This window comes from Caretta caretta, chromosome 9 (assembly GCF_965140235.1).
Source record: "Caretta caretta isolate rCarCar2 chromosome 9, rCarCar1.hap1, whole genome shotgun sequence".
Classification (NCBI taxonomy): Eukaryota; Metazoa; Chordata; order Testudines; family Cheloniidae; genus Caretta; species Caretta caretta.
In genome coordinates, this window is record NC_134214.1 from 63,209,249 (window position 1) to 63,232,087 (window position 22,839).

Genomic DNA, 22,839 nt, shown 5'->3' on the forward strand with positions numbered 1-22,839 from the left:
CAATCACATGAATGGCATTTTATACACTGCAGTTCAAATGGCTTGTAGGCAACACCCTCCTGTCTTCAGCTGGCCAAATGCACATTCCACCACCTGCTCAGGGCATAGTCAGATTGTCTTCTGCCATGTGATCCCACACCAGGGTAGGCCTTAATGAGTCAGGGCAGTAGAGGATAGGCTAGGTCCCCCATTATAACAGTGGGCACAGACTCCCCACTCATCTTCCACCCAAAAACTGTGGATAAGGTCCCAGCTTGGCCATATTTGAATACACTGGGTCTCCAGATTATCCTGGCTTCATGCACTTTGCCAGTGCATCCCATGTAGGTGTTTATGAACCTCCCTGTATGGTCTACCAAGGCCTCCATAAGGAGCAAGTTCATCCATTCCTGTTTATATAAACATTGTCATCTAGGTCAGGGGCATGATAAGAGGTACACCTGTACCATGGATGGCTGGAAGTCTATTCACTGAAAGACAGCTCTTACTTCAGGCACATTTCCTATCTTCACCAAGCAGGGGTGAAATCAAAACAACAGTTGCCTGGCAAACATGCATCACTACCAAATCAACAGCTGACTTGCCAATGCTGAACTGATTACCCACAGCTCTGTAACCACCTGCAGTAGCCAGCTTCTAGAGGGCAATAGCAACCCATTTTTGGGCCATTCCCCTGCATATTCTGGTGCTAATGGACTGGCTTGCACGACACACCGATCTGGACATGGGGCTGTCCTCATGCAGAAGTTCTGGGCTGAGGTCTGCGTGAAGATGTAGTCACACCATTCTGCGACTGTGGTCCTGGTTCAGGGTCACCAGTCAGCATTCATCAGCCTAAAATAATGGATCTGTTAATACAATAAAAAATTGCATCAGCCATCTCCAGTCCGGCAGTTCTGCATGTAGCCTGTGTGCTCTCCTTAGTTGCCGAACTGCCCTTCCCGACGTCTACTGATCTGGATCGTCTTCCTTTTGTCAACATTTGGCACCAGTCATTGCTGCAAGCTGAACCCATGCCTTGCCACAAGTTGCAGTGAAGGCCACAGAGAGAAATCTGGAGTGTGCAAAACTGGAATTGGTTTACTTTAACTTCCACACATATGCTCAGAAAGGACAGAGTCTCTCACAATATACTGCAAAGGTCTTCATAGAGTGACTCAGTTTACTGTAGTGCTATCCTTTAAAAAGGATTATTGAAAATCTGGAGAAGGTGCAGAGAAGAGCCAGAAAAATAATTTGAGGGTTGGAATAAGTACCTTACAATGAGAGACTTTGGTTGGCTTAACCGAAGAAGACTGAGATGCCACTTGATTACAGTCTCTGTGTACCTTCATGGTGAGAAACAACTGGGTACTAATGGGTTCTTTAATTCAATGGAGAAAGGGAGAACAAGAATTGATGGCTGGAAGTTAAAGTCAGGCGAATTCTAACTGGAAAAATAAGTGCCGTATCCCTAAGCAGTAAGGATGATCGTGATGCTTCCTGGGGGTATGCAGGGCTCCGGGCATTCACCTGCAGTTTGCGTATGGAAGCTTCGTCTGCCTGCTGTGGGGCGTGTGCTCTTTAGCGGGGTGTCACTAGGGCATTCAGTAATTAGATCAATCCGAGGGGCTTACAGTTCTCCACTACACAGCATACCACGGTTACATTGGCTCCACGCTTGTGATGTGCTTTTCACCTGTTTGCATGCACAATCTGAGGTGTAATCCTGCAGGGGGGGCCTCTGCACATTGCAGTGAACATCGTTAGCCCTTTCCACCACTTCAAAACCCCTTCCATGAGTTCTGCATCTTGTACCTTTTGACCATAGGCGTAGTTTGGCGTGGGGCAGGGGAGTAATGCCCTCCCAAAGAGAGGCGAGGCATGGGGGGTACAGGGAGGGAACGTGCCACTACCTCCCCCCCCCGATTTCTGCGAGTGCTGAACTGCCCGGCAGGGCTTACTCTGCTCATCGGCCTGTTGGGGGGCTCTATCCTTCCCACGCTGCACCCCTCCCACCCCAGGCTTGCTGGGCTCCTGTCCCTGGCGGCCAGGTCCTGCAGGGAGAGGGATGGAGCAGCTGCCCTGGGTCACTACCTCTGCAGCTGGACACCGCCTCCTGGGTCCTAGTGCCCGCCTCTCCTGTACAACTGTGGGAGCCCACGGGGGTGGGGCAGGGGGGGCAGGGCAAGGGTGGAAGAGACAGTGGGGAAGGCGGGGTAGCACAGGGCAGGGGGAAGAGAAGGGGATGGTGGAGCGCCGGGTTGGGGATAGGGTGGGTGCAGTGGGGAGGGGAAGGGATGGGGAAGAGAAAGGGATATGGTAATGTGTGTTGGGGGGAAGCAGGAGCCCGGCATGTGGTGTCCCCCCAGCAGGGAGGTGGCCAGGAGCACAGGGAGGCACCAGAGCAGCCATATAGCTGCAGCAGCTGGTGCCAGAGTGGCCGCAGCTCCCATGCTCAGGTGGCCGCAGCAGCTGCTGGGCCTATCCTCCCACAGCACCGGCAGCCCAGGTACCACTCCAGGCAGGGCGGGACTGAGCTGAGGGAACTGGCTTCAGCATGCGCTCCTGCGTGCATGCACGCCTGCACTTTGCCCCCCCAAATATAGCAGTCAAACTATGCCTATGCTTCTGACAAGGAGTAACACCAGTACCAAACCCCTGCATGAAATGAGCAATCACAGGTGTTGCGATCATATTATTCTTTGTGAGCTTCCTGGCTTTTTGGAGGTTTCACTGCACCATCAATTTCTCCCTAAACCTTTGCGCATATTCAGCCACTGGTTCCCCCCTCTGCTTCCGAGCCACCCTCCCAGGAGTCTCTGATGAGATCCAGGGGACATCTGACTTTTCTCCGAACAGGAGCTCAAATGGGATGAACCCCATGGATGCTTGAGGCACTTCATGATAAGCAGACACGGGGACATTATATCCCAGTCTCTTGGTCTCTTGTTTACATACCTTTTCAGCATAGATTTTAGGGTTCTGTTGACCATCTCCACTAAACCATTGTTTTTTAGGTGGAACAGGGCAGATTTCAGTTGCTTTCCCTCACACACCCTTCATTACACACCAAATAGCTGGGACATGAAATGCGACCCACGATCTGATAAGATTTCCTTTGGAAAGCCCGGCCTGCTAAATACAGGAAACAGTTGCTGAGGCACTCTTCTATCTTCTGCATTTGATGGCGCACGGCTTCTGAACACCAGGCAGCAAAATCCACCACCACTAATAAAAATCTTTTCCCTCTGTGGGTTGGCCTGGGTAAGGGTCCTGTAATATCTACGGCAACCCTGAAAAAATGCTTCTCTGATTACTAGTAAAGGATGCAAAGGATCCTAAAGTGCCCAACAGGCTTGTTCCACTTTTGACGTAAGTTGCAAGTCCTGCAGTATCCGTGTACCTTGTTCTAAGTATTGGGCCAAGAGAAGTTTTCCCTTAGCCTTTCATATGTCCTCTCCAGTCTTAAGGGACCAGCAAAAGGGCAATCGTGGGCTAGCAGCATTAACACCGCATGATGCTTTGGGGACATGATCAGTTGTTTGTTGAGCTCCCCAGGACTTCTACTTTTCCCAGCTGGGAATTTCCTGTAAATTCTTCCCTCTTCAGTAAAGAACTGCCCCATTCTCTCTGTCTGCGGTATTGGTGAGGATAGCCTCCCATATGCTTTCTAGGGAAGTCTCTGCACTTTGCCCTGTAGCAAAATCCATTTGGCTTTTGCTTGCATTGAGAGCTGTCTCAGGAAAGGGGCCAACTCCTCCCTTCCTTCCCCTCCCCTTCCCTGGAGATGCATCACAACTTGCTGCTGCTAAGGGCGCGGAGGGCTCCTCTCCCCCCTCAGCTGCCCCTTCCTCCTCAGAACTTACTTCTGGGAACTGAGGGACATATTGCCTCTTGCTGTGGATCACAAAGTTAATGGCTTTGGCCAGTGATATTACGTCTCTTCCCACCAACACATCAGCAGGTAAATTCTTAAGCTCTCCCATGTTTAAAGTACCCATTAAATCTTCTCACTCTAATTCAATGCAGGCGAAAGGCACTGTGGTTCTAAACTGCCCAAGATCAGGAGTTTTACCACCTCTCTCCTTAATCACATATTTCCTGACTAGGGAAACCTAGGCTCCTGTGTCTCTCCACCCCAGACCACTTTACCATTTACTTTGGCCCCTTTAATAAACTCTTTGCCTACCTCCAGGAGGTCAGACTTTAACAAATTAACTAGATCTCCTTCTGCCACCACTGAAGTCTCTGACTCGAGGGTAGCTGCATTAACCGGGAGAGATATGGCATTTTTTCTCCATTTATTCAAGCAAGCAGTCCACATGAGAAGCACCTTCTTGGACCTTCTTCTTGGGATGGGGTCCAATAATTAGAGTTACCAGGAGGACGGGCATTTAGTCCCCTCTCCTTCCTCCTTTTTCCCAGAAACAAGCCAGGCCCTCCCTTTTATTACAGGCTTCTGCCCTTCCCTTTGGGACCTGGACTCTATGAATGATCTCAATTGTATGTAAGAGTCAGCTGTCCCAACTACAGGTACTGGGGATTTTCCCCACTGCTATCCTCACCTCATCAGAGCAGACATCACAGAACAGGAGCAAAACAGATCTACCAACCTGTCATAAGTTTCTGCCCCTGTACTTTTTGTTCACTTTGTCAAATAATTCCCCATTTTCCAAACCTGTTCCCTGTAACGTAACTTTCCACATTGTCTGAGGCATCTAAACTTTAGGTAATATGCCTCTGGAGTAATCTGAAACGTTTTAAACACAAACCCCCTTAACCCAATCATTCAACATAGCATCATTTACATCCATATTATTCAAAATTTGTACAGCTTTACCAGGCAGTTTGGGGAGTAAGACAGTCATTCTCTGCTCAGCTGGGATTCTGTGTACTCCACACATCTTTTTGAAGGTGGTCAAATCTTCCCAATGCAACCAGGCTCCCTGTAACTCAGGCAGTTTGTCTCAGCTGCGTGATCCATGGGCTGGTGGTTCCATCCTTGCATTTCCAGCTTTTTAAACTCATGCTGCCTTTCCATCTCCCTTTCTTGGGCTTTTGCCTCCTGCTGTTGCTTCTCGGCTTCCCACTGTCCAGCTGCATGAGTCTCCAGTGGGCCCCCACTTGTGCTGCTTTCTCTGTCTCCCGCCAATGCTTGTCTGCTGCCCTCTGTCTAACTCTTTCTGTTAATTCCAGCCTTTTGGTCCTCGTGGCTAACACTAGCTTTTGGACCTCCATCTTGGCCAGTTCTAATTTCAGGACTGCTTCACTGGGATGTGGTCCAGGCAGAGTTCCCAAGCCTGCACCCCCTCCCCCCCATTTCTTTTTGAGGAGTCTGGCTTCTCTGCCTCTCACTTATGTTTCATGAGCACAGATCTCATTTCCTCAAGGGTTTTCCCTATAGCAACTAATCCACGTTCTGTGCACAGATGCTCAAACCGAGCACTGGTCTGTTTGGCTCAGGTTTCTTGCTTGCTCATTTTGCGTTGTCTTTTCTTCTGTTTCCCTTTCCTAAAATAAACCCAAAACAACAAAACATAATAGTTTTTCTCTCCCTGTTTCCCACCGTCTCACTTTTGAATCTCCCAGTAGCAATGTTATCTGGTATATAAGTGCCTTGAGCAAATGGGGTGTAGATCCTGCCAACTACTCCACTGTGACTCTTCCTGGGGGTACCCAGGATTGTGAGGCACCTCACCACCACCCGCCCTTAGTGAGAGGAAGTCTTGTCTGTGCCTATTGGGAGTCAGCTCCCTAACTCCACTGCCCCTCCACTGTCCCCTCTAGGCCTATGCAGGGCCCTCTCTCTTTATTGGTTAGCGATAGGCACGCTCCAACCCTCAAGCTCTCTGAGCATCTCCCTGGAGTGTCCAGCCCCCATTCCACTAGACATGCGCAGTAGTCACAGATCCACTGTTTCCAAAGCATCAGCACACCCCAGTTTACCAGCTTCAACGCAGATCACTGCTCCGCTAGAGAGACAGCACTGAGATATGTTTATAGTGAAATCAAGTAAGAGTTTGTTTAACAAAGTATAGAGACTCAAGTGATAGCAAAAGAAGATTTGGAACCAAATGGTTACATATAAAGTAAAATTGTAACAAGCATTCTAGAACCTAGACTTACTTAACTAGCTCTTTTCCTGGCCTATGGAGCAATGCTCACCTAAAATCCTTCCAGCTTTGTACAACCAGGCATGACTATGATCTTCCATTTAAGAGACAAGGCACGCTGTCAATTTGCTTCCTTGGTGAAAGATCCAGGGTGTACCTGCACTGCCAGTTATACCCCAACAATTCACTGTCTTTACCCGTAAACAGGATTCCCTGCCTGCTCTTTATTTCTTCCTGGAAATTCTCTCTCATGAAGATATTGCACTCCCTTGATTAGAATCAGGTTCAGTATGTAAACAGACTTCCCCTGTAAAGCAGACAATCCACAATGACCAAGGAGAGAGATAAGTGTCTTTTACCCCCTACCTGCAAGGAATATGTTTGAAGTTTGTCACTTGCTGGTTATCTGCCCTAGGAACATAATTTTCAGCATAGAAACATTAACTCCTTAATTATTCTCCCATCCAGACACAGAGCAATGATTAAGATGACAAGTGGCCTACCAGCTCCCAGAAGAGATCTCACATGCCAGTCTTTAGTGAATTATTATGTTTATATCCAACTCAGAGGATCCTTGTAAAATCCTATGAGCCCTCCGTGCCCTATGCTAGTTGATAACCTAGAGGTCCCTGGGTACCCTAGAACAAACTACCAAGGGAAGCGGCTGTTTCTCCATCTCTTGCATTCTTCAAATCAAGACTGATGCTTTTCTGGAAGGTCAGCTTTAGCCAAACATAAGTATTTGGTCTCCATGCATCAGTAACCAGGTGAAATTCTTTGGCTTGTGTTACACGGGATGGTATAACGATCTTTTCTGGCCTTAATCTATAAAACCATGCGATGCGCCCCCAAAAGTTTTACCACCACACATCTGAGTGAAGTACCAGTGTGGATACAGCAACACGAGTGTTATTTTGCAGTGTGTCTGCTCTCACTCAGGCTTGGCTAACTTGAGAGAAGTAATTTGAGTATCGATAACTCAAGTTAACTTTGCAGTGAAGGCACAGCCTTGGTGGCAAAAGCGGGACTGGTTCTTCAACCCAAAGAGCAGGAGTGTGAGGAAGTTCAGCACCCTAGGAGTGTATTCCCAATGCATTCTACCTATCTGCCCAAGTCCTGCCCCCAGAGAGATGGTGGGCAGTACTGCGTGGGCTATGATGCCAGATATAGTGGTGTGGTGCTGGGCTGAATAGGGGTCTACTTATTCCATGCCACCCTTACTTCTCCACTGCCGCTGAGGGTGGTACTGCATTCAAAGCTGGATGCCTGGCCTGTAGCTGCCGCTCTCTGCTCTCCCTTCAGAACTGGGCAGCTCGAGGGACATAAACTACTACAGACACAAATACATTTGAGAACCACTGATTTAGAATATAGAAAGGTCACAACGAGAAACTTCAATGTTCTCAAACTTGCTCTTGAATACAAAACCTTAATGAGACCTCCTCTGCTTTTGTATCAACAGATCAGCACCTTCTTGTTACACATTCCGTGCACTTGGGATGTTCTTCTGCCTTAATGCTGCTGACATCACAATGTCAACCCTTGTGAAGAGTGTGAGACTGTAACACAATGCAGTCAGTTCTTTGTATCTATATCTTATTCTCATTTAAAAGTTACTGAAAGTACGTACATGAAGAACAATACTCCATGTTCAGCAGTGACACATCTCCTGGCAGATGGAGGGAACCTTCACCAAGGGGTCTGTGTGATCAGTAACTTCCAAAATCACTCCATTGATTCTCTCATGGACTTCTGTAAACTGAATACACCTAGATGTTGTTGCAGCAGCATGGCACATGCCTGTATTCCACCAGCAGGTCTGCCCATTGCACTCATCTTTTCTCCGGGTTTCTAGTCCTTGGTATGACACTTGCAGGAGTAATGACCACCATTCTGGCCAACACAGGGACCTGAACTGATGACCATCAGAGCTAAATGCATAAGCCTTTATAGTCTGTCTTAAAGAAGCAGGCTCTCAGGAGAACTCTCACAGCCTCACATTCTCTGTGGATTGGGACAACACACACAGTGATCAGTGGGTTACATCAGCAAAATGTGACAAATTACTGAATGGTGCAATGGATGCATTTTGGCGAGTCACCATAATTTACAGATTGAAACAGTTTTGGAACTTAAACTATGATAAAGAAGGTTAATCACAGCGTAAATCATGTACAACCATCCTATCCCGCAGAGACAGGCTTGGAAGAATTTAATCTTTATTATAGTTTTGATGGATAATATAAATGTCTGTTCTAAAGCATTTTTTCCAACTTCTTTATTGATTTACATTTTCACAACCGCAGGAAATTATGGTGGTGGTGGGGGGTTAGACAATAATGGTTTAATGGCAGTAGATGCTGAGACTCAAAAAGTTAAAACTTTATAACCATGAAAACACAAACTGTCAACATCACATGCCAAAAAATACCAAGTAGATATTTGGTATCTTAAACTCTAATAAGTTCTCAGGCAGAGTATTTCTTATCTTGCCTATCTGTAAGTTTATATTATCATCAATAGAAATATTTTTTCCATTGGTTTTTGTGTGTACAATAGAATCAATGTTTATCAACAAAAACTGAATCCTTCTGAGCCCACTCACAGATGAGCAGCAGAGCATGAACACCTTGACCTTCCGAACTGGAGCATAAACCCTTATTACTGGAGCTACAGGAGTAACCAGTAGTAGAGAACATCAGCCACCGGAGGAGGACTTGACACACATTTTCCCCACCCGGTTACACAACTATTTATTAGTCAACAGTAGGGTACTGATGATCAGGAATCCTGGATTCTCTCTCTGGCTCTGGAAGATGAGTGTTTTTTTAGTGATTAGATACAGGGGAACCAAAACTGGCTTACTCAGTCTAAAAAGCATGTGGTTTAGTCGATCAGATTGGAATGTGTCATGTTAGAAACAGAAACTTAGTTTCTGTTCCTGACTGTGATCTTCTGTAAGCTCTCTTACTTATTTTAAAAGATAGGGGTGTTCAGGAGCATTTCCCTGTCTTTTAAGGTTGGGAGTTTATGGCCTTATTAATACAGTGAATTGTATGGGACAGCGGAAGTTAGAAGAATTGAGAGTTGAACTTCTAGTCTTTTGCCCAGCTCAGGGATGCTTTCCCTAGGCAACAGAGCATCTGGTGAGGGAATCTGTTGGCCATTTTGTTGCCCCCTAGTGAGAGCATTCATCCCACAGCAGATATTTTGGAGGATTTGGCTTGGTGCACAAATTTGCTATCATGAAAACAAAGTTATAAAACGCTCCATAGACAAACACTATCGATGTGTAACTGACAGAATCAGCACTTGAGGAACAACTGTGTAAACAAATGACACATCTCAGAGCGGTTTAGATTTCTCATCAAAAGGGATGGTTTTGAACTTTAGGAGTCTCTCTTTATCAATACATTTTTTATTATTTGATATCTAGTTCTCAAACTTTACATCCTCTGTTGTTATGATTGGTTGGTTTGTTGCCATTTCAATTAGGTTTCTACAGAATAAATGCTTAAAATTTGCATTACAGATTTTAGTTTAACTGTGGAGAAGCTACAGCTCCACCATAATGTTCTTTTGTTAGTGACCATTAGCATGTCTCAGGTCCACTGTAATTTGTGAAGTTTTTTAGGCATTGAAGTTGCGGAAGGGGAAACACGTTCACCAACACAACACAAAATATTGAGCCAAGTTCTCATGCAGCCTGGATCCCAGCTCAGGTTTCTGCTCTACCTACATGTATGCAGAGGCTCTCTTTGTCCTCTGTTGCTATAGTATATAATGATGAATGGTAACAATTAACATAAAATAGTTAATTACATGTTGCTATAACTTCCCATCCAAAATGTAACATCCAAGATGCATTATAATACAGACACACACAATGCAGTCACTATATAGTTCTTCTTAACAACTGTTTTAATCAACATACAGATTTTTTTTAAATCTGTTTAGTTAGGCAAATAGCCTTCCAGACTCAAGAACAAAGAGCCTAATCACTTTCACACATTTTAAAACACAGACACTTATAAAACATAGACTGAGCCTAGTTCCAGGGCACATTACCTGCAATGAATGTGCAGCCTTTACCCAGGGTCTCCAAGAAGAAACAGATCAGCATCTATGAAAGGAAAACTGTTTAACCATCTAGTGACTTTAAAACTGGAATCCAAACATTAAAGAAACCACAGTAACTTCCAAGAAAGAAACACAATTCTATTTTTCTGTGATATACAGGAGGTGGTTTACACCCAGACCCTCAAAGATTTTAAGGTGCCTATCTGCCATTGATTGGTACCTTTGAGGATCTGGGCCTTAGACACTCCTCCACACCAGTAAAAGGCTAGACTAAGGCAGGGACACAACTACACGAGATCTAACTCAATCGATGAAAAGTCCTTCTCTCCTACTTATTGCTTGAATATACTGATCTAGAGACTACTCTCTGCCTTGGTTTCTTAAGCTCATTTTACCAAGGTAAAGGCAAGTCTCCAAGAAAATCGTCTGACCCAAGAAGCCAAAATATAATGACACACAAAAAGTAGCAGCAATTGTGACATGAAGCCAGATGCTTAGCTTGGTTAACTGTTGCATTTCCATTGACTTCATTGGAGCAACACTAGTTTACACCAGCTGAGTACTTAGCCGAAGATCAGTATGCAGACCAATCGGGAAGACACAACACTTCCAGAACTAAGCTTACCGGCAGGATGAAAATTCGGAAGCACTGACTCCTGTCTGGAAATCAATTAACCTGAGGCACTTAACATATTTGTAAGGGCTAGTGTGGACATCCAACGTGTTTATTGTTGGTTACAAATGTTTGTTCCTTACCTTATGTATCAGTGCATGAAAGATACCTTTAAGTCACGTATAGTTTGTTCCCTAGGGGCCATTGCAGGAAATTTTCTAGTGCTTCATCCAGCACTAAGTTTTAGTGTTTTCAAATATTTAGAAGTGGGCAATAAGTGCTATTTTGGTTTCTGTTTTTTAAGGAACTAGGTGGCAGTTAAAACAGCAGCATGCCATTAATAAGGGCTCATCTACACATGGAGTGACACTGGAATGCTTTAAATTTAAAACTTACCTTATTCTAGAATGACAGGTTTCAGAGTAACAGCCGTGTTAGTCTGTATTCGCAAAAAGAAAAGGAGTACTTGTGGCACCTTAGAGATTAACCAATTTATTTGAGCATGAGCTTTCGTGAGCTACAGCTCACTTCATCGGATGCATACCGTGGAAACTGCAGCAGACTTTATATATACACAGAGAATATGAAACAATACCTCCTCCCACCCCACTGTCCTGCTGGTGCAGTTTCCACGGTATGCATCCGATGAAGTGAGCTGTAGCTCACGAAAGCTCATGCTCAAATAAATTGGTTAGTCTCTAAGGTGCCACAAATACTCCTTTTCTTATTCTAGAATAATTTTCATGTGTTCACATGCCCAACTGAACCGAAGTAACCATGTTATCATTACTTTCTTCCAATTCCCTCATTCTTTGTTGATATACCCACTTGCTGCATCTTGTCTCAAAGCTGGATCCTGCAGACAAATACACACACTAACCTTACTGATACAGTCCTATTAACTTCCAGTTGGGCTGCTCATGTGAGTAAAGTTACTCACACATACCTTTGCAGGATGTAGGCTCTTCAAGGCAAGAGATTATAACAATTACACGGTGCCTAGCACAATGGGGTCTGACCCCAATCAAAGCATTTGGGGGCTACCATAATATTTGTGATCAGAACTCAATACACATTCATTGTTAGTCACAGAATTTAGTATTCCCTACTGCACTCCTTCATTTAGAGGTGCAGTGGAATCCTGTGGGCCCTGTTAACAATGAAAAAGATGCGAAGACAACTTGGGTTATAACTTGAGATGCCAATCAGTTGGTAGGTTTCAGAGTAGCAGCAGTGTTAGTCTGCATCCGCAAAAGGAAAAGGAGTACTTGTGGCACCTTAGAGACTAAAAAATTTATTTGAGCATAAGGATGCATCTGATGAAGTGAGTTGTAGCTCACTAAAGTTTATGCTCAAATAAATTTGTTAGTCTCTAAGGTGCCACAAGTCCTCCTTTTCTTTTAATCAGTAGGTAGTGAGTGTTACATGTCACTACCCTTCTGAACATGCTTATAGGGTCCAGGTTCATAGCAGTCTGTGACTCCTGGGGAATGGCTCCTGGATCTCCTGTCCCCCGGGGAGGGGGTAGAAAAGGGTGTTGCCATTCAATATTGGGAAGGAAAACAGGAATATAACGCAATAATTTCCCTGTCTATTCCCCAAGAGGCTTGAGAGAACCAGGTGCAGGCTCCCAGGGGAAGGGAATGCTTTCCAGACACGTCCCCCGGCCTGTCCCTAGTTTAGCTAAAAACATTTCCCATCCCCTGGGGCGCCCTATGCAGATAAAGGCTTCTTCTGTGAACTCTCCCTGGTGCACCCTCTGCTCCAAGCCCGGCTCCCACACCGAGCCACGACAAGCGGAGAGTCCAGAAAGCTGCACACGCCCAAGCATGGAGGCTCTCGCAGGGTGCTCTGCGGGCTGCGTTACGGAGAGAAGGGAAGCTGTGATTTTTGCGTCTGACCGCTCAGTGCTGGCCACACCCGTAAGCCGCCTGCGCCTGCCAAGGATCGGGTGCACCCCGGTCCGTAGAAACCTACAGAAGGGTCGCTGGGGCAGATCGTTGTGTGAAAGGGCCGGAGGCTCGGCCCGCAGAGGGACGCGCTCCGGGCAGATTTCCTCTTCCCTTTGTTCTGGGCAGCGCGGGTCTCCTGCACGGCGGGGGCAGGAGAAGAAAAGCACCAAAGAAACCTTCCTAGTAACCCTCTTCCCAGCGCTGGCCCCATGCGAGGGGTGGGGTGGGGTATAAAAGATCCTATCAGGGGCAAAATCCCAGCTGAGGACGGGGTGACCGGACTAAGAGTGAAACCGAAAGTAAAGACAAGCCCAGCGAACAGCTGGCAGCCGGGGCAAGAAGGTGCCAGATCGCCAACAGCGGATCCGAACCTAAATTGTACATGACACAACATACTTACCCCGGTTAATAGCAATCCTAGGGCGGCGGCCAGGGCTGCTAAAGACCCAGGTGAATGATATCCGCTGCCTTCCCTCCGGGACCTCGCCTTGCTCTATAAGGCTCCTCCCCAGTAGGGCTCTAGAGGCAGGTCTACATGAAGCCCGGCCTATCAGATCAGTATGTGGGGGGACAGATTTTTCACACCCCGGAGCGAGGCAGTTAAACCCATGTAAGGCCAGTTATACACAACATACTTCGGTATAACTACATCGCTCAAGGGTGTGAAAAATCCAGCCCTGCCCCAGAGACGAAGTTATACCGACCTTCACCCTGTGTAGACATAACTACTGCCTCTTGCCAAGGTGGAGTAACTAAGCCAGCCCGAGAGCTCTCTCCCATCCGCTTAGAGAGTCTTGACCAGAAGCCCTACAGTGACACAGTTGCGTTGGTGCCTCAGCTCTGATGCAAGTTTGTAGTGTAGCCCTGCCCTAAGTTTTTATAGTGTAGACCTGGCCCCGGAGTTGGGCAGTAACTGCATGGCTTACTGGTGTCCATGCCCCTAAGCGATGTCCAATACTGGCACACGTTTATAGCATAGGGCCAGCTCTACACTATCAACATACATTGGTATAACTGCCTTGCTCAGGGGTGTGAAAAACCCATGCCCCAGAACAACTTCGTTATACCTAGAGCCCTGCAAATCTGCCGATATCCACGGATGCAGACATCAGTGGACCATGTTTGTGGATCATGGATGGATGTGGATCCAAATTTTATATCTAGAACCCTGCAAATCTGCAGATATCCACTTTATATCTATGTTGGTGGATCGCAGATCGGATGCGGATACAAGTTTTGTATCTGTACAGGACTCGGGAAGACATGGCTGTGTCGGCAGGAGCGCTTCTCCCATCGATATAGCTACTGCCTCTTGTGAATGTGGATTAACGACGCTGACAGGAGAAGCTCTCCCGTCAGTAGAGTAGTGTCTTCATTGAAGTGCTACAGCATTTTAAGTGTAGACGTGCCCCCAGTGTAAACAGCGATATATTACCTGGAAGCATTTTTCTCTCCGTCTCATATTTTGACCTTCTGAATAAATGCTATATTTCAATAGAGGAGCTATTGTTTTAATCCAACAGAATTATTTCCTGGTAGCCTTGTGCAAACCATTAGCTCATATAAACCATGCAACTAACTTCTCTACCCTGTGCTGATGGGCTGTTTGCTCCAATCTTCCCTTTCCCTACGTCTCCACTCCACACCTACTCCTAGAGTGACCAGATGTCCCAATTTTATAGGGACAGTCCCAATATTTAGGGCTTTGTCTTCTATAGGCACCTATTACCCCCCACCCTGTCCCAATTTTTCACACTTGCTGTCTGGTCACCCTACCTACTCCTCTTAATCTTCTTCTCTCCTGTCCTGTCCTTCTGAACCCCTTCCCTTTTCATCCCAGTTAGCTGATCCCCTCCTAAATAAACCTCACCACCAAAAGATGGTGGAGTTAATATGCCACCAAATCAGTACAAGTGGTCATCAGTGACCATTTGCCTGGAGGTTGGGCCACCAGCACAGAGGATTTTTAGTACAGGCCATCAATGACCATCTATAGCAGATTGGGCAACTGATGGCTTCCACCTCAGATCCTTTTTTCTGCTGGAACAGGGAATTGGGCCACCATTTGTCAAATGTGACATTCCCCTGGTGTTATCCGGACCAGTGATCTGCTAGGTCATTCCAGTCGTTAACTCTGGAAGCCAGCCTTACCCTGCTCTGCTGTGAGAACCCCCACTCCTGGGCTGTTCACGCACAGCCTCTGGCATGTAAGCTGCTCCTTAGATTGGGCAACCGAATGACACTAGCCAATATCTCCTGTCCCAGACACAACCCTAGGAACCTCTGTCTTGTAGTGTCAGTTATGCCCCCTGGACGCTGCAAGCTTATATGAGTTTGTCAGTTTAACAAAGAAATTGACATGCACCAGTCTTGTTATCCCAAATGCACTGCTTCAGGTAGAATAAACAAACAAATTTATTAACTACAAAGATAGATTTTAAGTGATATTAAGTGATAGCCAAAAAGTCAGAGTTAGTTACCAAAAGAAATAAAAGCACGCAGTCTAAACTCTCAACTCTATTAGACTGGGCAACATCTAGATTAAGCAGTTTTTCTCATCCCACTGGACATTAAAGTTCTTAATATACAGGTTTTTTCCTTAAACCTGGGCCAATATCCTCTGTTGGAGTCTTGTCTTCTTCTCAGTGTCTTAGTTGCTTGCAGTGAACGTGGGGGCAGGAGAAGGGCCCAGTATGTGTCCACTCTGTCTGTTTTATACCCTCAGTCCATGTGCTTGGGGAGCACAAGGCCAGGCATGTCTGCGGGACATTGCTGAGTCTCTCCAAGCAAGGTTGAGCAATTCCCCTGGTGTGGCTCATGCAGGTGAGTCATTGCATTGTAGCTCCCTTGCTGGGCAATGACTGTTGATGGGCTGATTGACACCCTGTCCAGGCATTGGTTACTTTCCTTGCTGTTGCCTCTGGGGAACTAATATCTGGATGATTCCTCAATTTACAGCATGTTTTAGTGACCACCATACAACACAATTCTAATTATTTCATATGCATTAATGATACACATATATGGATAGAGAAATGACTTTCAGCAGATCATAACCTTTCCCTGGATACCTTACAAGGCATGCTTTATATGTAAGATCACAATTATATGAAAATGAGGAATATAGGGGTCACAGTTCACTCCCCCAAGGTATAGAATGTCACAGACCTACCTCTTGAGCAGGGGGAATCCCCCTGCATATCTCCCTGAGCCCTGGAGAGCCTGCTAGAGGAAAAGCATTTTTCTGACCTCCATTTGAAGCAGAGCCTAATGACATATGACACCCCCATGTGTAGCTGTGTCATTTCATTCTTTTCACATAAGTCTATAGTACCATTTTGGAAGCTGTTTTGTTTACATAAATTACACATTTTGAATCAATTGTCTTATTTCTTTTAAATTACATATTCTAATATTCCTCCTGCCCTAGCAGTTTGCTGGGTATAGGAATATATTGTAGCTTCAAGTATGAACTCACTGAGGACATGAACTAGTTCATTTGTTTGTAGTTTTTCGCCATCTCCTCCAGGAAAAGATAAGAGCTGAGATAAGAGTGAGATAATTAGTAGGCTGCGGTAAGCAACTAAAAGAGCTGGCAAAGATGATGAGTGGCACCACTGATCTCCATTCTGTGCTGTTCCAGACACCGCGTCTCTCTCCCACTGCCCTGCTGCCCCATGTGTGACTGATAAGTCACCTGGAATGGAGCCACTGGGATTCTATGGGGGAGATCATGCAGGACAAGCTCTGTGAAGCTCCCTGTGAATTTGAAATACTCATCTCCCACTCAGTCAGCCAGAACTTTGAACATGCTGCTTAACCCACCTTGTATGGGCATTTTTACAGGGATAACTTGATAGCTGAATGGGCCACATATGGACGTGGGTATAGATCCTGATTCAATGCCCTCCCCCATTCATCCACCCACCCATGTACTCATTCATCTCCATCCACTCTCCACGATATGAGAATTTGATCAGGCTCTTATTTGGTAATTTGATTCCTGTTTTGTTAGAATTTGTGTACTGATTAGGGTTACTTACACTTTATAGACCACCAACTGTGTAAGCATTGGCATCATAAAATCTCAATAAATAATATCTAAGGGATAGTTTAGAATATTGTTTATTTTTAAAAATGACCTCTCCTACCTTAAGAGTTTGGGTTGGAAAAAAAATTGGAAGGGAAAGTAATAGAAAAAAAATCAACCCACCAAAAAAGAAGGCATATATATAACTATTTTGATGCAATTTATTCAGTACCGATACTATGTACCTCACAATGAAACCAAAACAATTAAAAAGCAGTTGGAATATTAGCCTATAGGGTAAGACTGGGGTGGTCCAATGAGACAAGAAAACAAAGGCAGACACACAGGACTCATGAAAGAAGTGAATGGACTCCTCTGAAGAGGGCAAGTAGAAGTGTGTCAAAGACTCTGTAAAGAAGAAAAGGAAGACAGTGTTGTACTTCTGTGAAACCACTCTGAATACAGAAACCAACAGTACTTGTGTACGTGCCTGATCCAACACCAACTGAAGTCAATGGAAAGACTCCACTTGACTCCAAGAGGCATTTAGATCAGGTCCAATGTGAACAGAGTGTAATTCTGGTGATTTTGGTATCCTTTTATTATATTGTGCTTAGATTTGTAAAATAAATAGTGAACAAAAAGCTTATTTCTCTATGATAATTTAGGTAATTAAGGAGATAATTAAAACCAAGTATTACAACATAGTGCCAACAGTTGGCTTCATCCAAAATCAATTCCCCAAAGACTTCTGAATTGTTACAATATCGCTGCACAAAAAGCACAAAACAAGGTTCCCAGTCTGTCCCTTACATTATAACACACTTTCACTTCCAGCCTGCCATAATCAAAAGCCTGGAGAAACAGATGGCTCTTCGATCTTACTGCATGTGCCTGTCTGAAAGTGCTTGTGTTAGTGCTCACACACACTTTCAAGGTGAAAGATGAAGAAATTGTATTAACTAAGCCAGACCCTAATTGTGCCCACTGATATTTATGTGTAATTCCCATTGAAATGTTCATGGTGCCAACATATAGCAGGATCAGTGCAGATAAAGAAGTAATGCCATACTTCACTGTCCAATGGGAAAAGGGATGTGGGTGGCGAGGGGGGTGTCTGGCATCCAGAACTGAGCATAGTGTGTGGAGCAGAAATGATTATGAGGCATCTGGGACTTTTGAGTCTGTGGCCTAATGCTAGTTGATTTGGACATGCCATTTCTGATATATGAGAATTGGATACATGCTTTTTTTGCCATATATAAATCAGGAATGGTTTGGCCTTGACACTGGAAATGTATTTGGAACAGGACCAGTTTTATATGTGAGTTTTGGGGCTGTATATTTTGGAGGCTAATCACCGCTGAATTAGGAATGTCTCAACAATCCATTGGGCTTGACAGGCTTCCGCCCTGGGCATGCTAATGACTCCGTTCTATAAGGCGCAGAGTACTGATGAGTAATTCTATCGACCTCAATGAAACTTACTCGTGTGCTTAAAGTAAATTGATGGGACTACTCATGCTTAAAGTTAAGCATGTGCATAATGCTTTGCTGAACTGGGGCCCAAGTCAGGAGCAACTCCACTGAACTCATTAGAGTTACACTGATGTAAATGAAGGAGCGTAAGGGATGGATTGGGCCTTGTGTTTTCTGATTTTTGTGGTTTGAAACAAGGCTCATCACTTTACATTCTTTCTTGTGCTTTAGGGCGGTTTCTAGACAGTATCAATTGATATTGAAATAGACAATTAACAGAGATTTACCACCTGCACGATTTGCCCCTGGGTTCCTGTCTTTCTCTCTGTCATGTTTGGTTAATATGATCTGCAAAGCAGCAATGAGTTAGTTCTTGGCTGATGTTTCATACACAAGACAAACCTAGTGCAAGGGATATCATGTTGCTTGTGGAATGAAACAGCTGGGATACTTACAGCACACAAAGATTGCTAGGAGAGGAAGAAGGGATACTATGGCCATGCTGTGACAATTAAATCAACAGACTCTGTGCAGCCTTTTTCTGTGGATTATAAGACAAACCAAGAAAAAATTAGAGTGTCAGCCTGTTTAATAAATCTGCATTGAAGCCAAGCCTCAGTGATCTTTCTGGAGCACAACTAGTTGAAAAATGGGAGAAAGAAATAGTGAAAACTTTTACAAAGGAAATATCTGGCTTTTGTCAAATTTTCCAGAGTTACGATGAGCTAATAAACTAACAAAAATTATTCTTCCTCCCCACTCCCAAATTTGCCCTTGGATTCCCCCCTCCCCATTTTTTATAGACATTTTGATTTCAGTGGAAGTTAGGAGTTACTTTTGTGGATCTGAGCTTCCCTGGCCAGTGCTAGTTCTGAGTTATAGCTGAAGGTGTGTCTGTGTAAGGGGAGAACAGGGACACTTGTATTTCATGTCAGGCGTGAGATTCAGCCTCAGCATAACATCTGTGATACCATTTCCCAAAATGAGGGATTGTCAGACATGCAGTATTTACATGCAGGTCTCCAAAGGATCTAATCTCACCTTGGAGTTGGTGGTTCTTCTTTATTAGGAGAACAGCAAACAGCACAACTAAAATCACCCCGCCAGGAGCAGCGAAGTCCAGCGTGCGCTTTGCTGGGAAAGAGAAAGAAAACAAGAAGGTGTTTGCCTACCTGAGACACCTAAATCAGAAGGGGAATTGGGATGGCTCATGGCAGTTTGGTGAGCCTGTCCCGTTTTCTGGAAGCTGCCACCTTGTGGTCCACAGTCAAACTGTTCATTTAAAAAAAAAATTAAGGCCCAGATTTACTGATAGGCTCTAGCTGCTTTGAGTAGCTCTGGTGATGCAAATCAGCCATAAATCTGGCTTAAATCTTGAGCGGGGTTTATGGCTGCCTCGCATCACTCAAGCAATATAAAGCAGCCAAAGAGTATCAGTGAATCTGGCTTTAATGTTTTGTCTACACTGCACATCACTGGCAGGGGAGGTGTAGCTACTCGCTGCAGTGAAAACAGCTGTGGTGTGTAGCTACACACGTCAATGAAAAGCTCTGGCAGGGTGGAAGCAGTGGGGCACTATTTTGCTGAAAATAGCAGTGTAGATGGGGGAGACACTGCTGGGGCATGTAGAGAGCTGTGTAGTGTACATACCCACAGAGTTCAGGCATTTCTTTCCTTGTCTAAGCAGCATCTCACAATCCACACTTGCTCTTAACCCCTGTGTTGGATGTGTGTGTGTGTGTGTGTGTGTAATGTATGTGCTCTACACACTGCCCTAAGGAGTGTGCAGCGTAGATGTACATTAAGACTTTTAGACTTTCTAGTGCAGATGACCTTCAAGATGTGAACTGATGCAAGCTTGTGTATTGATGAAAAGAAGGAGGGTCCAGTGGTTGGGCACTAGCTTCAGAGACCTTGTTTCAATTCCCTGCTCTTCTACAGAGTCCCTGAGGGCCCTTGGCCAAGTTACTTAGTCCCAGCTCCTCAAAGGTATTTAGGCATCTATCTCCCATTGATTTCAATGTTGTGTTTGAACACTAAGGGCTTGGCTACACTACAAAATTAAAATGATGGGGAGTACTTGTGGCAACTTAGAGACTAACAAATTTATTTGGGCATAAGCTTTCATGGGCAAATACCCTGGGGTTTAGCCCACGAAAGCTTATGCCCAAATGAATTTGTTAGTCTCTAAGGTGCCACAAGTACTCCTTTTTGTTTTTGACAGGTTTCAGAGGAACAGCCGTGTTAGTCTGTATTCGCAAAAAGAAAAGGAGTACTTGTGGCACCTTAGAGACTAACCAATTTATTTGAGCATGAGCTTTCGTGAGCTACAGCTCACTTCATCAGATGTTTACCGTGGAAACTGCAGCAGATTCTCTGTGTGTATATAAAGTCTGCTGCAGTTTCCACGGTAAACATCTGATGAAGTGAGCTGTAGCTCACGAAAGCTCATGCTCAAATAAATTGGTTAGTCTCTAAGGTGCCACAAGTACTCCTTTTTTTTTTGTTTTTGCTGATACAGACTAACACAGCTACCACTCTGAAACTACAAAATTAAGTTGATTTTATCTAATACGACCTTGAGCCTCTAAATTAACTAAGTTGATTGTGCGTGGCCACACCTTGCTCATTGTCTCGATGGAGTGTATCCTCACTAGCTGTGCCTGCATTGATGCACAAAGCAGTGCATCGTGGGTAGCTATCCCAAAGTGCAACTTGCCACATTGTGTTTTGTGAAGTCTGTGCAATGCCTCATAGGACCAAAACACTGTTGCAGGGGAGAATGGGAACATTGTGTCGGCATCCTATGATGCATTGTGCTTCCTCCCTCATATCAATGGCAAACAACCCAATGGTTTTCACACCTTAAAACCACTGTGCATACACCATAACCCCAGAAGCATGGAGCCTCCTCACTTGTGCACTCTTGCTGTGAGCATCTCAAACACCTCATGCCTTCTCCTGCAGTATTTCCAGAGTTGAAGTAGGGTTCGCCACACGGAACAGCGATGTCCTGCAAGCAGCCCTGCTGCAAGCCATTGAAGAAAACAATTCACAGTTGCTGCTGGCAGTCACAGAGCAGCTGCACTCTGTTGAGCACTGTTTCTGGTAGCATGAAACAAGCACTGACTTGTGGGACCACATTGTTTTGCAGGTATGGGATGATAAGCAGTGGCTGCAGAACTTTCGAACGTGGAAGGCCACCTTCCAGGAACTTTGTGCAAAGCTTTCCCCTGCCTTGCAGTTCAGCAACACAAAAGTGAGAGCTGCTCTGACACTGGAGAAGCAAGTGGCGATCACTATTTCAAAGCTTGCAATGGCAGGCCCCGACAGTTACCGGTCAGTGGGGAATCAATTTGGAGTAGGTAAATCAACTGTGAGAGCTACTATACTCCAAGTGTGCAGGGCCATTAATTGTCTTCTGCTATGAAGAGTAGTGAGTCTGGGAAATGTGCAGGACATAGTGGATGGTTTTGCTGCGATGGGGTTCCCTAGTTGCAGTGAGGAGATAGATGGCACACGTATCCCCAGCTTGGCACCAGACCACCTTGCCAAAGAGTACATAAACCAAAAGGGATACTTTTCAAAAGTATTGCAAGCACTGGTGGATGACATGGGGGCGTTTCACCTGCATCAGCGTAGGATGGTCAGGAAAGGTTCATGACGCACACATCTTTAGGAACTTGGGTCTGTTCAAAAAGCTGCAATCTGGAACTTTCTTTCCAGACCACAAAATGAACATTGACAACATTGAGATGCCTATAGTTATCCTGGGGGACCCAGCCTACCCCTTGCTTCCATGGCTCATGAAGCCATACACTGGCCATCTGGACAGCAGTAAGGAATGGTTCAACTATAGGCTCAGCAAGTGCAGAATGGTGATTGAATGTGCCTTTGGTCATTTAAAAGGGCGCTGGAGAAGTTTATTAACAAGACTGGACCTTAGTGAAGAGAACATCCCCATGGTTATAGCTGCATGCTGTGTGCTCCATAATATCTGTGGAAAAAAGGGGGAAAATTTTCTGCAGGGGTGGGCAGTTGAGACAGATTGCATGGCAGCCATTTTTGAGCAGCCAGACACCAGAGCAATAAGAAGAGCACAGCAAGGGGCGGCTGCGTATCCGCGAGGCTTTGAAAAGCCATTTCAGTAATGAGTCTCAGTAATGTGAGCTGCTTGTCTGCATTGTGCTTTCCCAAACCTTCACCAGCCTTGTATTACTGTCCCTGTAAAACTAAACCCCCTCACCCAAGCCCACTGCTTCTACTCAATAAAGAACATTTATTTCTTGAATCCATTTACTTTATTTAACAAACATAAGTAAAGAGGGAGAACAGAAAGAAAAGGTAACCTTGGGGAAAAGGGGTTGTAAAGTTGGAATGGGAGAAACATTTTCAGCTGTGTGACATAACACCGCATTCCAGACCATCAAAGGTCTGTGAATAGGCACCTTCTGTTCCTTGTACCCTCCCCCTGCATTAAGTCAAGGTCAGCTCCCAGACTACTGCACTGGGCAGCACAGCATGGGGAGGAGGTGACCAGCTGTCTGTGGAGAAAGAAGTGGTTCAGGACTATTTAGAAAAGCTGGACAT

At 45.2% G+C, this 22,839-nt stretch overlaps 1 protein-coding gene across 5 annotated transcripts in view; it reads right to left on the bottom strand.

The window, feature by feature from the left end:
* Nucleotides 1–13,238, bottom strand: part of LOC125642773 (uncharacterized) — a 30,888-nt gene extending 17,650 nt beyond the window's left edge. For 2 of the 5 annotated variants that reach the window (XR_012669961.1, XM_075132386.1), the window contains exon 1: nucleotides 4,823–7,715. Coding sequence is in view for 4 of the 5 variants with exons in the window: in XM_075132386.1 (XP_074988487.1) it covers nucleotides 4,823–4,886 (64 nt within the window). In the remaining variant the exon portion in view is untranslated. The other 3 variants (XM_075132388.1, XM_075132389.1, XM_075132387.1) reach the window with 3 other exon arrangements.
* Between the last annotated feature and the right edge of the window lie 9,601 nt (nucleotides 13,239–22,839).